Raw genomic sequence first — 19953 nt, forward strand, 5'->3', positions numbered from 1 at the left:
TATAAAATTCTCCGATCTCCTCCAAGAGTTACACCGCAGCAATCATCCATTCTTCATGAATTGAACACCTGGAAAAGAAAAAAATATTTTACATGAAATACATTAAAAATTACCCACGTATCTCCTGACTCAAAATAAAACAATTTTATTATTACTTCTATTATTTTATTTATTTATTTGTAATATATTCCCCGTGGTAATTATTATTATTATAATAATTTTATTGTTTTTCTTAAAAATAGTTATATTATTATAAAATATTAACTTAAAACGTAAAGTTAAAAAATGGACCCTCGAAGGCTAAAGTCTCCCTCGAAGGCTAAAGTCTTACGACAGTTCCGAGGGAGGGTAAAGGGCTCCAGAAGAAGGGTTACGGGTTTTAGTGGGTCGGGCTGGCAGTAGGTCGCCAGTTTATTAAATTTACTATTTTATATATTTATTTTTCATTTTTTATTTCCCTTTGTTTTATCACACCAACCCCACATAACCTTGGAGTGCGGAATCCAAGGTATCTGTAAGCAGATTTCCCAAAAGTCCCTAAGCAAAAGAAAAAAAAAAAGTTAAAAAATGGAAATATTTTAATTTTTTACCTTCACCTGAGTTAATATTTTATAATCATTTCTAATTATTAAGTAACTCATTAATTTGAGCTCACAAAATAAAAGCTTTACTTGGAACAGCAAACAAATTCTCGAATAGCCAAAGTTTTAACAGAAATAACTAAAAATTTGGCGATTCTAGTAAAGTTTTTAGCTGTTTCAGGTAAAACTTTTTTTCGTATATTTTTTTTAACAAAACGTTTGTAATAAATAATTTATTAAATTTAATTTTTTATATTTAAGTATTAATATTTGAATTAGTAACTGTTTGCAACCAAATACTCATTTTAAACTAAATCATATTTAAAGACTACAATAAAACGGAAATAAAAATTTATTAATCCTATTTATTACCAGTTAATTACTAACTTAATTATAATCGTTTCAATTTATTTATAAAAAAACTACCAAACTCTCCGAATTTAAATTAGTGAAAATATTTCTAAATTGAATTTAAGTGACTGACTGTTTGCTTTTGAATTAATAAATTTTACAAATAAATAGCAATTTCTACTAATCAATTAGTAAAATTTACTAATTCAGAAGCAAAAATCAGTCACTAATTCAAATTAGAAAACATTTTTACAAATTCCAATTTAAAGAGAAAGAGTTCTTTCTTATTTTAAATTCAATTTACAGAATTAAAAAAAATGAGACTATAATTGTTCTTTTTTTTTTAATTTTAAGGCTTAAAATTTTTTTAGTAAGAAAATATTACAATTCTTCAACTAAAATGAAAAAAAATCTTAAATATACTATACGTTTATATGAAAAATTGTAGTTTATTAATGCCTAGTCTGATGCTTCGTTTGCCGATCATGGCACGCTATTCATACTAAAGAACCGGTTCAATTTGAACCGGTTTTATATTGCTGGAAATTCGACTGGGGGATTCAGGCCCACACAAAATTATACTTTACTCTCTTAATTCTATGAGATGAAACTAAATTAGAAATTTTTGCTAAAAATATTGATGAAATTATTTCAAACATTTTAATTTAAATTCTTTATAATTATGAACCTTAATTTTTTTATAAATGAAAAAAATATTATTTTTCATCAGACTAGACATTTATAAACTACAATTTTTTATGTAAACGTATAGTATATTTAAAAAATTTTTTATTGATAAAATTATTTCTATAATTTAATTTAATTCTTTATAATTATAAATCTTAATTTTTATAATTAAAAAAATATTACCAGAGTTTTATATATAAAAATCTGTATGAACAAAACGAAAATTAGTCATTTAATAATAAAAATTGTTATTCTTTATTCTCTATTTTATTTGCTAAATAATTATTTAATGATTTTTGTCACTTCTCAACAATTTAAAAAACATTTTTTTTAAACAGTGACATTCTCGTTAAAAATGTTTCCAAAAATTCAATTCTGATGATAAATGTTGTTTTCAATTTTAAAAATGAAAGAGAAAAAAAATTTTTATAAAACGTAAGATCTGTTTTTTAAAAATAATTTTGAAATTATTATTAAGAATTTTATTATTTTAAATATTCCCTTACCAACAGAGTTGAATTTAAAGAAAATAGTTCATAAAATCGTCTCACGAACCTAGATAGCACCACCTTATGGTTAGCAAATTTCTACATATTTCTACGAATAAAAATTAGAAAAATTATTCACAATATTACTCGGATTTACTATTTTCTAATAAATTCCCACATTTTGTAAATAATTCTCATAATTTTTATTTTTAAAAAATTTTTAATTAAAAAATAAACTGCAGGAAGCGGAGTTAAAATCTGGCGGGAAACTACAACCAATCGGATAAAATTTTAGTCCAAAAAGAAATTCTACGAAAACTGAATTTTTGGTATAAATTTTAATTTATATAAAAAATGCTAATTTACGAACTTTAATTAAATTTAATTAATTTATTAAAATACTTTTAAAAAAGCATTTGGAACATACAATATTCTATCAATTAACAAAATTATTCCTACGTCTCTGTCTAAAATTTCAGCTACCAACATTAGAAATGTAATTTTTCAACATAACAAAACTACCAAAACAAATGACATTCGAGATGTCCTGAGATGATGTAATGACATGGCAGTCAATAGTTATAGCTGACAATGACACATCATCAAGTGTGCAAAAACTATCGAAAAATTGTTAAAGAATTTTTTAAGACTATGTTTGATTCATTTATTTGATATTTACACTAAACGAAAAGCAATTGGTGAAAAGGGTTATATCGTTAAAAATTGTGAGAATTTTCAAAGAAATATTTCTAAAAATTATTTTTACGCTATTGTGCATTTGCTATACCTATGTTTAACAATATTTACATACTTTCTTACTTTTACCATATTCTATTATTTTTTTGTTTCACTCATTCTTCCAACTTCCCAAAATTTACTACTTTCAATTTATATAACCTTTAAGTATCAACAAAATCCCTTGTTCTTTTGGAAATAAAATCTGAAAAATGTAAATTTTAACAATTTGTAAAATTTATCAAGTAATTTAAAATTTTGGAAAAAATTTAAAATATGAAAAAAAATTTTTAATTCCCATATTTCTAAATATTGCAAAAAACATTGTGTTTTACGAAAAATAGAAATTATTATAAAAATAAAAAATTTGTCTAATTGAAATTTTTTTAGTTATTAAATTTTGACTAATTATTATTTACTCATGTTCCTTAAATTATTATGGTGCTTGTAATTTTAGACTATTTATAATTTGTGATTAATAAAATAGGTATTCGTTTTTATAAATACGATAAATTTATAAATATTTTCCACCGGTATTTGGTGTCATTTAAACATTTTAAATCATTAGAATGAAGCATGTGCGGGAATTTCCTTTTTGTTTCCTATTAATGTGGAGTGAAAATCAACAAGCATCGAAGCTGTTAATAAATTTACGGTTGCATCAGACTGTCAGATTCTTTGAAGCTTTCGTTGACACAACGTCAGAAAAGTTCCGGAATAACTTTATTTTAGCAAATTAACAAAAGAGGTACGTGAAAATTTATTTCAATTTCAAACTTTATATTTTTATCTTTTGATTCATTCCACATTTATTTATACGCTTTTGTTCCTTTCATTCGCTTCTGAATAATTTTGTTTACTTCAGTTCATTCCTCCATCAACTGTGTTTAATTTACATTAATATTAAGTATTTTATTGATTTATTATATTTATTATTTATTTATTACATTTATTTATTTATTTATTTATTATATTTATTATTTATTTTTTTTCTGAAATTTTTTTCAAGTTTTCACCTTTTTTCCTTTAAATACAAAATTGCATTTTTTCTAAAGTAGATTTTAATAGGAGATTCATAAATTTCCATTTTATTGTGTTATTACGTCTAATTTGAAAAAACAAACTAATTTACATTACAAATTTATGACATTAAATTATACAAATGTAACTATTATTCATGTTGATTGTTCAATAATTTTCATTATCTCTTTAGTATATATTTGAACTTTATGACCTTTCCTGTCATTTTTAAAATAGTCGTCAAAGAATTAAGACAAAAAAAATAATTCCTCAAACAATAGAATAAAGAATAATTCAATTTTCAGATTCAAGAATGTGGGTTTTTGGCTATGGATCCTTAATATGGAAGGCTGATTTTCCTTATGAAAAGAAAATTGTCGGATACATAAAAGGATATGTTCGTAGATTTTATCAAAAGAGTGTCGATCACAGAGGAGTGCCGAATAAGGTTCGTAAACAATTTATAAATTAACATACTGCAAAAATAATTATAATTCAAACAAAAACAAATTTTTTACGAGAATAGCAAAATTATTTCAGTTGATAAATCTGTTTTCTTTCATACTAATCGATAATTTGGAAAAATAAAAGAAAATTAAAAATTGATCTAAATTAATTGCTTAAGAAATACATTTTTTTCTATATATATTATATATAGACTAATAAAAACAATACCTAATTTTAGCCTGGTCGAGTGGTGACACTAATGGCATCAAGAGATCCGGAAGACGAAGTGTGGGGTGTAGCTTACAAAATTTCGAAAGACAATATCGAGCATGTTGGTAAACATTTGAATTCACGTGAAAGTGGATACGAGAGAAGGACTGTTTTATTTAATCCATGTAAAACAGTATCGACAATGGATGGGGATTTATTAAATAGCAATATTACGACAAATATATTAATAACAAAAAATTCATCGACTGTTACTTTATCGGAGACAGATGAATTGCCTTTCCATGTTACAGTTTACATAAGCAGAGAAGATAGTCCCCTATTTACGGGGACAGAAGATTTAAATACAATTGCAAATCATATATTAGAATGCTGTGGTCCAAGTGGACCAAATATAGAATATTTGTACAAATTAGCAGCTGCGATGCGACTTATTGCTCCAACAATAAATGATGAGCATTTGTATTCACTCGAAGAGGCGGTGAAAAAGTTAGAAGTGGAGAAACAGTATTATACTAGCTAGTAAATTTTTCAATATATATTTAATAACAAATCTCTAAAGTAATATAAAAATTGATTATCTAATTATTTCATCTGTTTTCCAAATACAACAATTTTTTATATTTAAAAATGTGTCTTAATTATTTATTTCCTTCATTTTAATTATCACTTGAAAATAGAAAAGTAAAACTTAATTTTTATTATTTTAGATTATAATTCTAATATAATATAATAAATAAATAAATAAATAAATAAATAATAATAAATATAATAATAAAACGTAAGTAAAATAAATATAGTAATAAATTCAATATAATTTCAGAAAATTATTCGTACTTTCATTTTTCAATACTCTACGTATTTGAAATTGTCCGCGAAATTTTATAGCCAATGAAGAAGTAAAAACGTGGTCAACGTGTTTTGGGCAAAGGGTTGGGTTGCCACAAAGTGACAAGTATTGGGGGACAATTTAAAAAGCAATGTAATTTGTAAATTTTTAAAGACTATATAATATTGCAGTCGTATTTCGCAACTCAAAGATTTATGAACTAAAATATTATCGAACTAAAATACTAAAATGGAATTTTATCAGAAATATGTAAATAAAAACTTACAGCTTTTCTTTAGAATAGATTGTGATGGATTTCCATCATTCTCCAGTTTAACAAAACTATGTAAATAAACATTTACACCTTTTCCAGAGAATAGATTGTGATGTATTCCCAGAATTCTCCAGTTAAAGATTTCCATTTGATGCTCGTCAGGCGATGAAATTTTCCTGGTGATGAGTTTGACCTGAAAAAAAAGTTTAATTAGAAAACGAAAAACTAGAGTCAATTTTAAATGAAAAATGATTTAAAAAATACGAGAGTGATTAAAATGAAGTCTCTACCATCCTAGTGATAGAAGAATAGTAAAAAAAATAATCATTAATTTGGTGATGGATAAGAAATCTGAAAAGGGCGAAAGAAAAATTAAAATCATCAATAGTGACAGAAAAAGGGATTTAAAAAGAAAGTTAAAGTCGTACAATCATACCAATCTGATGAAAGAAAGAAGTGTTAAAAAAAGGTTGAATTCTCTAATTATTTGATTATTAAATTATAAATAAACTAATGAGATCAATAAAATCTCATATTTTTGTAGGAAACAAAGATACTTTGCTGTCGTCATTTTAAAAAACATTGTTGAAAATAATCAGTATTTTTTGGTTATGTAAAACACTTTTAAAAAATTTTTAAAAAATTATTATTATACTGTGTAAACACTCACTGAACAATAAATATATGGCATAAAATTTGGAAAAAACTCTTGAAACTTTATCAATTTTAACAAAATTATGCTTTCTTCAACAAAACACACAATCCCAATATAGATATATCGTATATTTCATCATTATTACAACCGAAATATTAAACTTTTCTCAAATACGATAATTCTGAGTGTAAGTAAAGATTAGGTACTCAAAACACTATTTATAATATTGAAATATTCACCAATTTTAGTAAAGAAATGCGTAAACATTAGCAATATAACGAACTACTGACAGCGGCGCCAAAGTAAAGCGCTGCCTATAGGGATCATTTGAAACTACTAACGCCAATCCTACTTACCGACCGCGGTCGGTGCCATGGCATATATCAGAACTTTCAGGTTAGGTACGATTGTGTATTTTACATTTTACAAAATATTTTTGTAATTACAATTGTTATTTCTCAAAAAAATTAGTTACTGGAGGAAAAGTAATGATAATTATGAATGGATGGTGGTAATAATACTCACTATATACGCGATTCTTGTAAATACGAAAATTCAAGAAAGATGCCATTCAGAAAACGATTGTCACAATTTTCCCATTTAACTATTATTTATTATCATTTCTCATCGAACTCTTATTAAAATATTATTCATTTATGCATAATACATCTTAATTACCATGAATATTTAGAATTAGCTTTACGATTTAATCAGTATTATTAGATTAGAAGTGTTACAAACGGAGCTACTCTTTCTGCTTCCAGCGACGCCATGACAGTAAAGTGCCACGCCCACCTACATAGTAGCAGAACTTCTTTACCGACTACAGATTGCATTGCTATTGGTCAGTTCAAATAAGCGGGAATATTCTTTGAATTCAAAATACTTTTTATTTTAAAATAATTAAATAAATAAATAATAATGAAACTAAATAATAAAAAATAAATATTTAATAAAAAAATTATTATTTAGTTAATAATTATTAATGTTAATTATTTAATAATAAAAATAAATAATAAAAAAAATATTTAATAAAATAATAATTATTAATTAATTAATTAATAATTATAAATGTTAATTATTTAAAAATAATAAGGAAAATACAGAATAAAAAATAAATATATATATACCTATTATTTAATTAATTAATTATTAATATCAATTATTTAATAATAATAAAAATAAATATTTTATAAAATTATAAAATGCAAATACCATTTAAATTTCAAACTAAAATAAAGATAAATTAAAAAATTAATAGCTTACGTTGTTACAATAGCATATTAATGAACTATTAATTAATTACTTAAACTATCATTAGATAAATATTATTTGTTAATATTTAATTAATATTTAGTAAATATCAATTTGTATTGTAAATATTTCTACTTTTAAGCAATATTAAAGCATATTGTAAAACATTGTTTTTAAAATTCTAAATTAAAAAAATGGAGATTTAATATTTACCTAAGTAGAAAATAAAGATGATTATAATGATTAATAAATTGTAAAAATTTTACATACTTAAAAAACATCTGATAATTAGTAATTTTTAATTTTGCTGAAAATTCTTATCCTCTTTTATTATTTTACTATTAAAATCCAAATTGAAAATAAATTTTCTACTATAAAATTTACGAAGATTAGTAAATAATACTAAGTCAATTATTTTATTTTGATAATTTAAATTTAAATTATTATTTTACTTTGGCATAAAATATGGAAAAAATAAATAAACATTGCAATACCCAATTTTGTAAATATATCAATTAATAGTGTAAAAATTAATTAATTGAATTAATACACTAACTTTTGTTACTAAAAGTAAAAAGGAACAAAAGAAAGTTGCTGTATGATAATTAAAATGCATTATAATGAATATTTTGTTAAAAAATAATTACTAAAATAATTGATAAATTTACCTTGTGCAATATACCTTCATTGTAGTGATTCCCCTGTGATTCAAAGAGACAAGCAATGAAAGTGAAGATATCATCAGGTTTATTCATTGAATAGTTTCACTTTATGTCGGAGTGTAGAGTCAAAAATTTTTCAAGAGAAGGAGCTAAAAAAGGACCAAATTATTATCAATTACAATAATTTACTTAAAAACAAGTAAAATAATATATTTTTTTGTTATTCAATTTCACTTCAAAATTTTATTTTTTTTTAAATAAAAATTTTAATTATTTTGCGACTTACAAATCTGAATCATCATTGCACACAGTCGTATTATTTTCCCAGGTTGATTTTCGGTATTTTCCTGTTTGTCCCAATAAATATTTTTGAACTCGCCAATTGTAATTAAAACTGTTCCTCCCTCAAGACTATTATTTTCCTCCATCATCTCACAGAATGCCATGATCTCCAAAAATGTACTGAAAAATAATTCCAATGTTACTGTTAATACCTTTGTTCACTGCTAATATTGCAACAAAAGTTTCCTTACAATTTATAGATAATATCTATTAACTGTAATTTTGCTATTGATATTAAATACACACTTTAACTTGATATTTATTCTTTTCTACAAATATTTAAACACAAAAATATTTATCTGGGTGTTACATTAACAAACTTTTAATGATTGTTTTAATGACAATAAGTAAACAAAGCTAACTGACGTATAAAGTCGGAAAAATTTTCATTATTATTGTCAGATGGCTCTTGTGCAAAAATTTGAGGTTAGGTCTGCTTGTTGCAAATTTTATCAAAAAATTTTTTTTAATTTTCATAGTTATTTTGCAAAATATCAACTATTTATGCCAAACTAAGAACAATTACTCAACAATTTTGGTAGTTAACATTACTTTATACGCATGATTGCAGTAAATATAATTTTGAAGAAATATGCCATCCTGTGTTTGACATGCAATTTTTCTCCAAAATAATTACTATTTCTTATCAATACTAACCAAACTTTCATGAAATAATAATTATTCATGCTTAATAAAACTTAATTACCATAAAATACTTATAATTAGCTTTACGATTTCAACGGTATTATTAGATTAAGTTTTCCCAGTTTTCCTAACGGAGCCACTCTTTCTGCTTCCAACGACGCCATGACAGTTAAAAGCCACCTATAGCAAAACTTCTTTACCGACTACAGATTGCATTTCTATTGGTCAGTTCAAATAAGCGGGAATAACCATCCAATTCAAAATAAGACATATAAAAAGTAAATTTTACACAAGTTAACAAAAATTATTTTGTATAAAAAAATTTATTAACTTTATTTGACAATAAATTTTGTTTATTTTACCTTTTCGATTTATTTTTACTATTAGGATTGTTGTTTATTATTGTTTTATTACTTGTATACATGTATGTTTATAATTAAATCAATCTAAAATATTACTAAGACATTTTCAAAGAAAGATGTTAAAGAATTATGTATCTGTTAATTAAATATTACGATTAGAATTGTTTAGTTTATAAATAATTAGATTTTTAAGTAAATGGCACTCTTCGAGCATAGCGCTAATCATCAGTGGCCATTTCCAGAAATAATTCTTACCTTAAAGCTTGGTACACAATTTCATTTAAAGTTTAGAAATTTATTTCTGCACATGCGCGAAATTAAAAAAAACAGTTTTTTAATGGAGGCCACACTATTCGGTTGAATACAATACAAATTGTGTGTTTAATTAACGTTTTTCATTTAGATAGTGTTTATCGGTGACAAATTTATTTTAGAGGAAACTTTAGTGAACAGAAGTTGTGCGTTTCTAACGCTAACTTATGCGGAAAATTTCGAAACAATGAGAGTCGCTCAAAAATTAAATTTTGAAGCATGTGACGAGGACGATCACAACATTAATAGTTCGGGATGCGGTGATGATATTTCTGATTCTTCTATCGATGATTTTTATATATCACCATTGTCAAACCCATCGAAATCGGCTATTAATAATCTAATGGATTGCAGTGATTACGAAACAATTCAATCCTTTTCGAGGAATAATCATTTTCCTGCCACCACATCAATGACAGGTTAGAATTTCCTTTCTTTCCATTCAATAACCTTTGTAACAAAGAATCATCAAGAATTCTGTTTCAGAGATTATTTATTTCTGTCTATTTTCAAAAAATATATTTTAGGAACTTAATCTTCTTTTTTTCAAACATATTAAATTGTTTTTTAGATTACTTGGAGTAATTGTCACAATATTTTTAAATTAAATAATTTATTATTAATTAACCAATTAGGTTATCTATTATCCACTTAAAAGAAAATTATTTTATTTGTATCGTTGCTCTGTATTAAATGTTTTATTTTATTTATTACCAATAATAAAAAAAATAATTGCAATTATTTTTGTTTTTTAAATAATATTTTTGTGTATATTTGATATTCGTGGTTTGCCAAATAACACAATATGTTAAATTATTTCCTTATTTTTGTAGCAGAATTTTTCGGTTTTATATTGTGGAAAATAGCCGTATTTTATATAATTTCTATAAACATAAATTCTAAATATTCAATTTTTTAATTGGAGGTCTTTTTTATATTTAATTGCAATGAAAAATAACCTGCATGCATCGAAATTATCTGAAGAATTGAAATTAAATTTAAAAAGTGATTTATCCGGTGGTGCGTTGTCAACAATTTTATAAATTTTTATTATTATCGTTGAAGAATGTGGAACATTTCTTTTTTGTGCAACTTAATTTTTTGCAGTGTCAGATTAAATGATAAATATCAATTCTGAACTCGATGCAAGTATTTATTTTTTTTAAGATAAAAAAAATAAAGAAGTAAATTTCTCATTGAAGAATATAAAAATAAACTTGCATGCATGAAAAGTTTCAAACAGAAAATTAAATATTTCATGTAAAATTGTTAAATAATTGTTTTAAATTTTTGAAACTTAAATCAAAGGAATTGATTTAAATCAATTGAATTTCTAATTTAATTCAACTAATTAAAAATTTGCTTACATTTTCTAGCCTCTAGTGAAATAAGAATTCCACTTCGGGAAAGTGGATCACCAAAGAAAATGTCAATGGCTTGTAGCCCTCCATACAAAAGAGTTCGAGCACTGAGACTTTTTGATTCACCAGCAACTCCTAGGACTCTAATAGAAAAAAGTGTATTTCACACACCAGTACCGTATAAATGTTCGAGACTTTTTTCCATCGATAAACCACGACCAAAACCCGTTGGTTTTCCAGTGAAAACCGATAAACCGGCAGCTAATGTAAATCCATTTACACCAAATGGAATGCTGTTAAATGCCAAAAAGAGGACGAGGTCTAAACGAAATCTTCTCGAGTAAGTAGTCACCATCCAAATATTTTTAGATATTATTGGGATATTTTTATTTACTAATAAAATTTGTATTTTTCCCAGAACATCAGACATAGAAGTCCCAAAATTCGAACTTGATTCTGAGGATTCGGAAAGTGAAATGGAACAACCGACAAAGCGTGTAGCACTTCAAGACTCGAATATTCCTCGATATCGACAAGAATTTTTGGAACTTGGAATAATTGGTTCAGGTGAATTTGGATCAGTTTACAAATGTATTAATCGATTGGACGGCTGTACGTATGCAGTGAAAAAGAGTTTAAAACCTGTCGCGGGCAACATTAACGAAAAAAATGCGCTAAATGAAGTTTACGCACATGCAGTTCTTGGAAAGCATGAGAATGTCGTTCGATATTATTCTGCCTGGGCGGAGGATAATCATATGATAATTCAAAATGAATACTGTAATGGTGGAAGTCTCGCTGATGAGATAATAAAACAAGAGAAGGAGAAGAGATTTTTCTCTGAATTGGAAATACGACAATTATTATTACATGTAGCGAAGGGACTTCGATATATTCATAGTATGCATCTCGTTCATATGGACATTAAACCAGGAAATATATTTATTTCGAGGGAGAAAAAATTGGGTGCTATGAATGATGATTCGGCAGATGATGGTTTTGACGAGGAGGAAACCGTTGAGGAGGAAATTACCTACAAGATCGGTGATTTTGGTCATGTGACGTCAATAAATAATCCTCAGGTTGAAGAGGGTGATTGCCGTTATTTACCAACGGAAATTCTTCACGAAGATTTTACTCATTTAACAAAGGCGGATATTTTTGCTCTTGGTTTAACAGTCTATGAAGCGGCCGGTGGTGGTGCTTTGCCGAAAAATGGTCCCGAGTGGCACAAAATTCGTAATGGAGAACTAAAAGAACTACCTCGTTACAGTAAAGATCTCAATGATTTACTAAAGGTAATGATTCAATTTCAAATAAAATCAAATAATAACAATTTTTAGAAATATATGAATTTTTGAAAGGTTTTAAATTGAAATCTTTGGAAAATCTGAATTTTTCATACTTTTAATTAATAATTCTTTAAAATTAATATTTTTTAAAAAATTTAGTTTCAATTCTGTTAAAATTAGTAGAATTTTTTAATATATATTTTGTATTATTATTTTATATTCTATTATTTTAACATAATTCTTGGAAAGAATTCAATTATCTTGATAAATATCAAAATTCTTCGCAGATATTCAATTATTTTCAGAAGTAACAAAGTTCTTAGCAGAAATTTAATTATTTTCAAAAGTAATAAAATTCTTCGCACTACCTAAGGGGCCGTCCATAAATTACGTAAGACATTTAGGGGGGAGGGGGGGTCAGCAAGATCTTACGAACAATAGAAAAAATGGCGCTAATGTATGTAAAAAATCTTACGGGGGGGGAGGGGGGGGGGTCAAATTTTCCAAAAAAATGTCTTACGTAATTTATGGACAGCCCCTAATTCAATTATTTTCAAAAATTTTAAAAGCATTCTCGTCCATATTTAAATTATCTTTATAAATAGCAAAATTTTTCGTCAAAATTCAATAATTATTTTTAAAAATGTTATTAAAATTTAATAATTTAATAATTTTCAATATCTACTATTTTAATAAAATTTCCCAAATAAATTCATAATTAAAAAAAAATTTTCGATAAAATCCTACGTAAACATTCAATTATTTTCATAAATAATAAAAATTTCATTGGAATTCAATTATTTAAAATTTTTTTACAAAATCCATCACCTTCATACAATATTATTTTCATACATATTAATATTCTTTTCAGAGATTCAATTATTTTTATAAATAATAATAAATAAATAAATAAATAATAAATTCAATTTCTAGAAGCATTCAATTATTGAATAAATTTATTTTTTTTTCTATATAAATAATTGAATTCTTGTAGAATTTTCTAATAACAGGGTTGCCACAGGTCAGGGAGATCAGGGAATTCAGGGAAAAGTCAGGGAAAGTAGAATTGGTCAGGGAAATCTGGGAAAAGTCAGGAATTTTTATTAAAAGTACTGGAAAATTTTTTTTCTATTTCTGACCACAATGGATTTTTAAATACTGTTCAATTATTTCAAAAGTTTTAATGCAATTATCTCGATAAATAACGAAATTGTTTACAGAAAATTAATTATTTTAAGGAATTTTAATAAAATTCTTTTCCAAAATTCAATTATTTTGATAAATATGTAACAAAATTCATCACGGGAATTTAATTCTTTTGAAAAATAATAAAATACTTTGCAGAAATTAAATTATTTTCAACATTTTTGGAAAATTCTCGTCAAGAATTAAGTTATTTTTATAGATAGGTTCCGAAATTCTTCTCAAGAAGTCAATTATTTTCAAAAGTTTTAATATAATTCTTGGCATGAATTCAATTATTATCATAAATTATTAATTAAATTCTTCTCATGAATTCAATTATTTTTTAAAATTTTAATAAAATTCTTCAAAAGTTTCCAATTATTTTAAAAAATTGTAATAAAATTCTTTAATTCAATAAATTTCTGTAAAATTTTAATTAAATTCCTTAAAGGAAATTAATTATTTTGAAAAGTTGTTAATAAAATTCTTCATAAAAATTCAATTTTATAAGACATTCAACTATTCAATAAATTATTTAGTTTTGTATTTAAATAATTGAATTCTCGTAGAATTTTCTAATAAAAATTTATTTCAAAATGAATTTCGGTTAAAATTTTGGATAATAATTTTAATATTAAAAGCATTAAAGCATGAATTTTTAGAAATAATTGATTTTTGAAAAGGTTTCAAATTCAAATCTTTGGAATTATAAATTTTTCGTACTTTTAACTAATAATTAATTTAAAGAAAAATTGTAGTTAAAAATTCTAGAAAATGTTAATTGAATTTAAATGATGAAAATAATTTCGAAGAAGTTAGAGTAATAATATTTTTATGTAAAATAATAATTTTATCACTCAGAGTGATTGACTTCTTCATGTTTTATATTAATATTCTTATAAGTTATTTCAAAAAGGTTTAAATTTGATATTTTTGAAAATCTTAGTTCCCAAGAAAAAATAATAATCAGAATATTCTTTAGGGTCAGGGAAAATGTCAAAATTCTCTCTGGAAATCAGGGAAAAGTCAGGGAAAAATAAAATAAAATTTTTGTGGCAACCCTGAATAAAAATCAATTTAAAAATGAATTTTAGTTAAAGTTTTAGATAATAATTCAATTTTGAAAAGGTTTCAAAGTAAAATCTTTGAAAATCTGAATTTTTCATATTATCCTATCGAATAGTAACCAAATGAATTTGAAAATTCTCAAAGAACTATCTCAAAAAATATTAAAAGTCAAAAATTTTATCTGGAAATCTGGGAAAAACAAAATTATATTTTTTGTAGCAACCCTGTTCTAATTTACAATTAAATACATGAATTATTATTTCCAGTTAATGATTCATCCTAATGCGGAAGTGAGGCCCTCGGCATCATGTCTCATTCAGAATAAATTACTGTCAGCAAAAACTAAAGTTCAATTACGTCGAGAGACTGATGCGGAAAAACATAAGGACGAGGGTGGAAAGAATGCACCAAACGATGTTGAAATGAATGGTGCAATTAGTAAAAATTTCTGTGGTTACCAATTGAGACCAACGCCAACAAGATTGTCATCACGTGTGATAGGTAAAAAAGTCAATCGAAGCCATAGCACAATTTTCTAAGTATCATATATTCTAAAAATGATGAAAAGAAAGTTATGCGCGCAAAAAAAAATCTGTTATTCCCATTGGTACCCATTGGTGCCTTTATATTGTGATATCGTTAGTTCTCGATCATAAGCAAAATCTTGATTTGGATAATACGGTACTCAGAGTGAAATTGCCCAATTTGATAAATTTATCATTCAAATCTCTCTCACATTTTAAATGTACCTTTTTAAGTATTCATTTCAAATTTAGCACATTTAAAAAGTGATTTTACAAAAAAAGAAAGAAAGAAAATATCAATTTAATGATAAGATCTTTATATTTGAAAATAGTTGAAAGATTGTTCGATTAAAAGTGCTTCCGAAAGAAAAGACTAATTGAAATTAGACACAAGGCTTTTCAAAGCTTTCATGACAATTTTAAATTACAATCAATTTAAAAGTAATGAATTAATTTTTTGAAGAAAGAATTTAGCAATTTAACTCTGCATGACCAGAAATGTTGATGTGTTTTTTTTTAAATTATTTTTATAGAAATATTGTATTTGGATCGATTCTTAGTCAACGTTTAAATGTCTTATTTAATTCCTCTTTTTAAATTGCTATTTCTAGTATCTAGAATTTAATCGCGTTGTCGTTTATATTTTTTTTGGCAAATATTTTCCAATTTCTAATTGTTAAAAATGTTTCTAAATAATTTTCATTTTTGACATTTCTTTTCAATGAAAAATATCAATTTTTTTCCAATGTATTTCTCATGCATTAATTAAATCGCGTTTTAGTTTTTTAAACGCGTGTAATGTTGGTCGTTTATGTGAAAAAAAGAAATTTGTTTAATTATTAGACTTTCCGTCTTAATTTTTGATTCGTATGAATATTAATTATACGAAACGGTGCTTTTACAAGCCCTTATTATTCTAAAGAAAAGTAATTTACTTGATTAACAAGATAACTTTTACAAGGACATCTTGAAATGATTATTTGTGATTGAATTTGAAACCAGTTTCTCAGAATTTTACTATCAAATATAATTCTGTCGCAGGATAAAATTTTGCAAATTTTGTTTATTTAATTTTAAATCGAAGCATGTTTGTATAGATTAGAAAAAAGTACGCTTTCTTGTAATAATTTTTAATTTGCTTACTGAGGAGAGGCGACTCTGTGAGGTAAAAAAAAAATATCGCATTTATATTTTAATACGACGTGATTATAATTGTTTCTCCGTTCACCTATTAATATCATTAATATGATTACGAAAATAAAGATTTAATTTGAATCTACTCAACGGTTTTGTCACTCGTTTCCCGTTTCTTAATTACTTTTTATTAAATGTTTCCAATTTTTAATTTTTTGTATATAAAAGGAAAAGAATTTTATAAATTTCAACGTACTAATTAGTTAAATATTTCAATTTTTTTTTAAATTTATGTAAAATTCTTTATAGCATAAATGTTAAATAAATATCAAATATTACTAATAATCAGGAAAATATTAGGCGAATAACAACGAAAAATATTTTCTACTAATTGGGATTATACTGACACTATGTCATTAAAAATGTAAAAAGTACTTACTAATCGCAGTTTTTTTTGAATTGAAACAATAATTACAGCATATTTTTGACCATCAGAATCCGAATATTTAATGTCATTGTATTGTTGAAATCCTAAAAAGAAAAATATTGTTAGAAAATATTTTGCCATTTTGCAGTAAATTTACTTTGGTATAATTTAACAGAAGTGTAAAGTAATAGAGAATGCTTACTTTAATAAATACTATTTTGAAGATTGTTAAAGATTATTAATAATAATTAATTACATTATTTATACACTGTAAACAAATTATAAAATTTTCATCATCATAAACCGGAAAAGGCGCCATAGATGTCACTACTGTTCGTCGCGCATGCGTATATGTCGTACTTTTGTCCACCAATCAAATAACACCGGGAATTTTTAAATTTTTGATATTTTTGAATATTTCGCGCCTTTTGTTTTTGGCATTCTGCGCAGACGTGATTTGAAATATTTCTTCAAATTAAAAAAATTTGATAAATAATGAAAATAATTAATATTTTTTATATTTTAGTTAAATTTTAATCTTTCTCTTATGAACTATTAAAATTATTCATATTTATATCAAATTCATATAAAAAAACTTTGAATTTTCCCCCCTGTAAGTTTGGAAATATTACCCATCATTACGGGAATTATTTAATGACAAAAATTTCAAGGAAATATTTCATTCCTAGGAATGTCATTGTATTTATTTGGAATATCCACGATTTCCATGGGAATTTCTTTTATACAGTTGATTATTTGTGAGCTTATTTATTCGTATTCAATTTTCAATGTGATATATGCATCTGAGGATGCTATTTAAAAGATGTTTTTGATTTTATATCTGCCACGTGACTAAAAGTGTAACACTCCATATCTTATTTGTAAAGAGAGAAGAACACGAAAGCAGGAAAAAGTGTTTTTGTTGAAAGAGGTTAAATAACACCTGGACGATGGCAACAACCAAGGGCTTGGGAAGGAATATTCCTTATTTAAGACAACAATTTGCAGCACTTTTAGGAAATACCAGTACTAGTGTCAAATTTATATGCATTGTAGTTTTGTTTTCCTATTGTTTATCATATTCACAAGAAGCTGTGAAGGCATTAAGTGTCACTCCAGGTTATTTGCTGCCTCCTGCATTTTGGATATGGACAGCATTTACATTTTGTTTTCTTGAAATACATTTTTGGGAAGTTTGTGTTGATATTGTTACAGTGGGCTTGTGTGGTAAATTAATAGAACCTTTATGGGGTGCTATGGAAATGATGACATTTTTTGCTGTCGTTAATTTTGGAGTAGCTGTACTTTCTACTTTGTTTTACTTATTTTTGTACATGTTAACAAGTAATACGGATTTACTTTTTGATATTCACATTCATGGTCTTACTGGTTATATCGGAGGTAATTTAGATTATATTATGAGTGATTTATGATATTTACTTTTTACAATCTTGAAACTAATTTAATCTACCACATAATTGGAAATGGTTGAATAAGAAAGTATTTTTTTCTTACAGGAGTCAGTGTTGCTGTAAAACAAATAATGCCTGATCATATTATAATAAAGACACCAATTGGAAAAATAATGAACAGAAATATTCCTCTAATGGTCTATATAGTGTCTCTATTGATGTGGGTCTTGGGTCTATTGGAAGGAACACATCCGACAATGTTTCTTAGTGGACTATTCATTTCTTGGACGTACTTGAGATTTTATCAGAGACATAATAATGGGACTCGGGGCGATATGACAGATAATTTTACATTCGCTAGGTAATTTCTTTTACCTTTGTAATCTACTTTCATTTCTCTAGTTCTACCTAGAATACGATTATCTTTCTATACTTTTTAAATAAACTTCTTTATATTTCTAGTTTTTTCCCAAATGTTCTACAACCTCCGATTGCTGTCGTCAGCAATACGATACACAGTTTTTTTGTTCGTATTGGTTTGTGTAGAAAAGTTGTTCGTAGGTTTGACATGTCGAATGCGCCTCCAGGTTTGGTTATAAATTTACCTGGAATTGATCCGCAGGACAGTGAAAGACGAAGGTAATATTAGAAAAATTCTAAAAATTATTTACTCTATCAATATTTATCTCTAGTGTGTAAGGAATTCTAATTCACGATAAGAATTGTTTTATTTCTAATTTTAGACAAATAGCTTTAAAAGCTTTGAGCGAAAGATTGAGTAAGGATCATGCAAAACCTTGGCAGCAGGAAAGAAGTAAAAAACATTCTCCTGCACCACCACCAGTCGCTGTACAAATTCCTGAACCTGTTCCATTGAAACCGATACCATCGCCACTGATACCACAAATTAATGTGAATATTCACAGTCAACCATCGACGAGTACGTGATCGTCCTAAAAAATTTATTTTCAAATAAATTTTTAGATACGTACCGAAGCCCAAAGGAGCTTTTAAAAAGAAATGTTTTTACCAAAAAAGAAACTGGTTTAACTATGGCTATATTTGGGTAAGAAGAACTCTGAGACTTGTATTTTATTTTTTTAAATATATAGAAATACTGCTTAACAGGAACGTTATAAATTAATCAGAAATTGCCTTGCAAATTTCGTCTACATTTTCTTCTCTTCTAAAAACAAACAAGTCACACAAATTTTCAAAAAAAAAAAAAAAAAAAATGATATATTTGGAACTTTTTTCTTTTATAAAAATAGATTTTAATTGAAATTTCTAATTCTTTTTTAAATGAAACTCATTTCGACGATAATATTAAGATCCAATTTAGATAAAATAATCAAAATTCAAATTCTCAGCTACTAAAAGTCTATTTTAAATTTCTTTTTCTTTAATGTGGCTCGTCTTTTTTAAATAAAAAATATATATGCAAATGATCTTTAAAAACAATGCTTTCTAGATTAAAAGATTAAAAAAAATAGAATTATCAAAATATAATGTGATTTGCGGAAAAGAAGCAATCATCGAAATCTTTTTTTATAGACGAAAGAATTATGTGTACATACTGATGTAATTGATCTTTTAAAGAAATAATTAGTAAAATAGCTAAATGATCATATTAAGATCGAATATTTTATTCGTATAGATATAAGAATATTCTTGAGAA

At 25.4% G+C, this 19953-nt stretch overlaps 3 protein-coding genes across 4 annotated transcripts; all 3 read left to right on the forward strand.

Moving 5' to 3' along the window:
- Positions 1 to 2649: 2649 nt before the first annotated feature.
- On the forward strand, positions 2650 to 5168 carry LOC122508272 (putative glutathione-specific gamma-glutamylcyclotransferase 2). 2 transcript variants are annotated; one of them, XM_043621552.1, is made up of 4 exons: positions 2650 to 2832; positions 3330 to 3590; positions 4168 to 4310; positions 4548 to 5168. In XM_043621552.1, exons 3-4 carry the CDS (start codon positions 4176 to 4178, stop codon positions 5058 to 5060), a joined length of 648 nt encoding a protein of 215 aa, XP_043477487.1. In that variant the 5' UTR covers positions 2650 to 2832; positions 3330 to 3590; positions 4168 to 4175; the 3' UTR covers positions 5061 to 5168. The 2 variants fall into 2 exon arrangements, with proteins under 2 accessions (XP_043477487.1, XP_043477478.1); XM_043621543.1 differs by having other exon boundaries at positions 3411 to 3590.
- A 4722-nt stretch (positions 5169 to 9890) lies between these two features.
- Positions 9891 to 16581, forward strand: LOC122507989 (wee1-like protein kinase). The gene is made up of 4 exons (XM_043621042.1): positions 9891 to 10291; positions 11249 to 11573; positions 11652 to 12531; positions 15045 to 16581. Exons 1-4 carry the CDS (start codon positions 10060 to 10062, stop codon positions 15315 to 15317), a joined length of 1710 nt encoding a protein of 569 aa, XP_043476977.1. The 5' UTR covers positions 9891 to 10059; the 3' UTR covers positions 15318 to 16581.
- A 959-nt stretch (positions 16582 to 17540) lies between these two features.
- Positions 17541 to 19402, forward strand: LOC122507617 (transmembrane protein 115). Its single transcript, XM_043620427.1, has 4 exons — positions 17541 to 18264; positions 18381 to 18636; positions 18738 to 18914; positions 19019 to 19402. Exons 1-4 carry the CDS (start codon positions 17814 to 17816, stop codon positions 19221 to 19223), a joined length of 1089 nt encoding a protein of 362 aa, XP_043476362.1. The 5' UTR covers positions 17541 to 17813; the 3' UTR covers positions 19224 to 19402.
- Positions 19403 to 19953: the final 551 nt, after the last annotated feature.

The sequence above is a fragment of the Leptopilina heterotoma genome, unplaced genomic scaffold (genome assembly GCF_015476425.1).
Source record: "Leptopilina heterotoma isolate Lh14 unplaced genomic scaffold, ASM1547642v1 Lhet_114, whole genome shotgun sequence".
NCBI classification, from domain to species: Eukaryota; Metazoa; Arthropoda; class Insecta; order Hymenoptera; family Figitidae; genus Leptopilina; species Leptopilina heterotoma.

Coding starts and splice junctions, on each gene's coding strand:
- LOC122507989 (XM_043621042.1), top strand. CDS start 10,060: ATGAGAGTCGCTCAAAAATTAAATTTTGAAGCATGTGACGAGGACGAT. Junction 10,292..11,248: donor TGCCACCACATCAATGACAG/GTTAGAATTTCC, acceptor TACATTTTCTAG/CCTCTAGTGAAATAAGAATT. Junction 11,574..11,651: donor TCTAAACGAAATCTTCTCGA/GTAAGTAGTCAC, acceptor TATTTTTCCCAG/AACATCAGACATAGAAGTCC.
- LOC122508272 (XM_043621552.1), top strand. CDS start 4,176: ATGTGGGTTTTTGGCTATGGATCCTTAATATGGAAGGCTGATTTTCCT. Junction 4,311..4,547: donor ACAGAGGAGTGCCGAATAAG/GTTCGTAAACAA, acceptor ACCTAATTTTAG/CCTGGTCGAGTGGTGACACT.
- LOC122507617 (XM_043620427.1), top strand. CDS start 17,814: ATGGCAACAACCAAGGGCTTGGGAAGGAATATTCCTTATTTAAGACAA. Junction 18,637..18,737: donor GATAATTTTACATTCGCTAG/GTAATTTCTTTT, acceptor TTATATTTCTAG/TTTTTTCCCAAATGTTCTAC. Junction 18,915..19,018: donor CAGGACAGTGAAAGACGAAG/GTAATATTAGAA, acceptor TTCTAATTTTAG/ACAAATAGCTTTAAAAGCTT.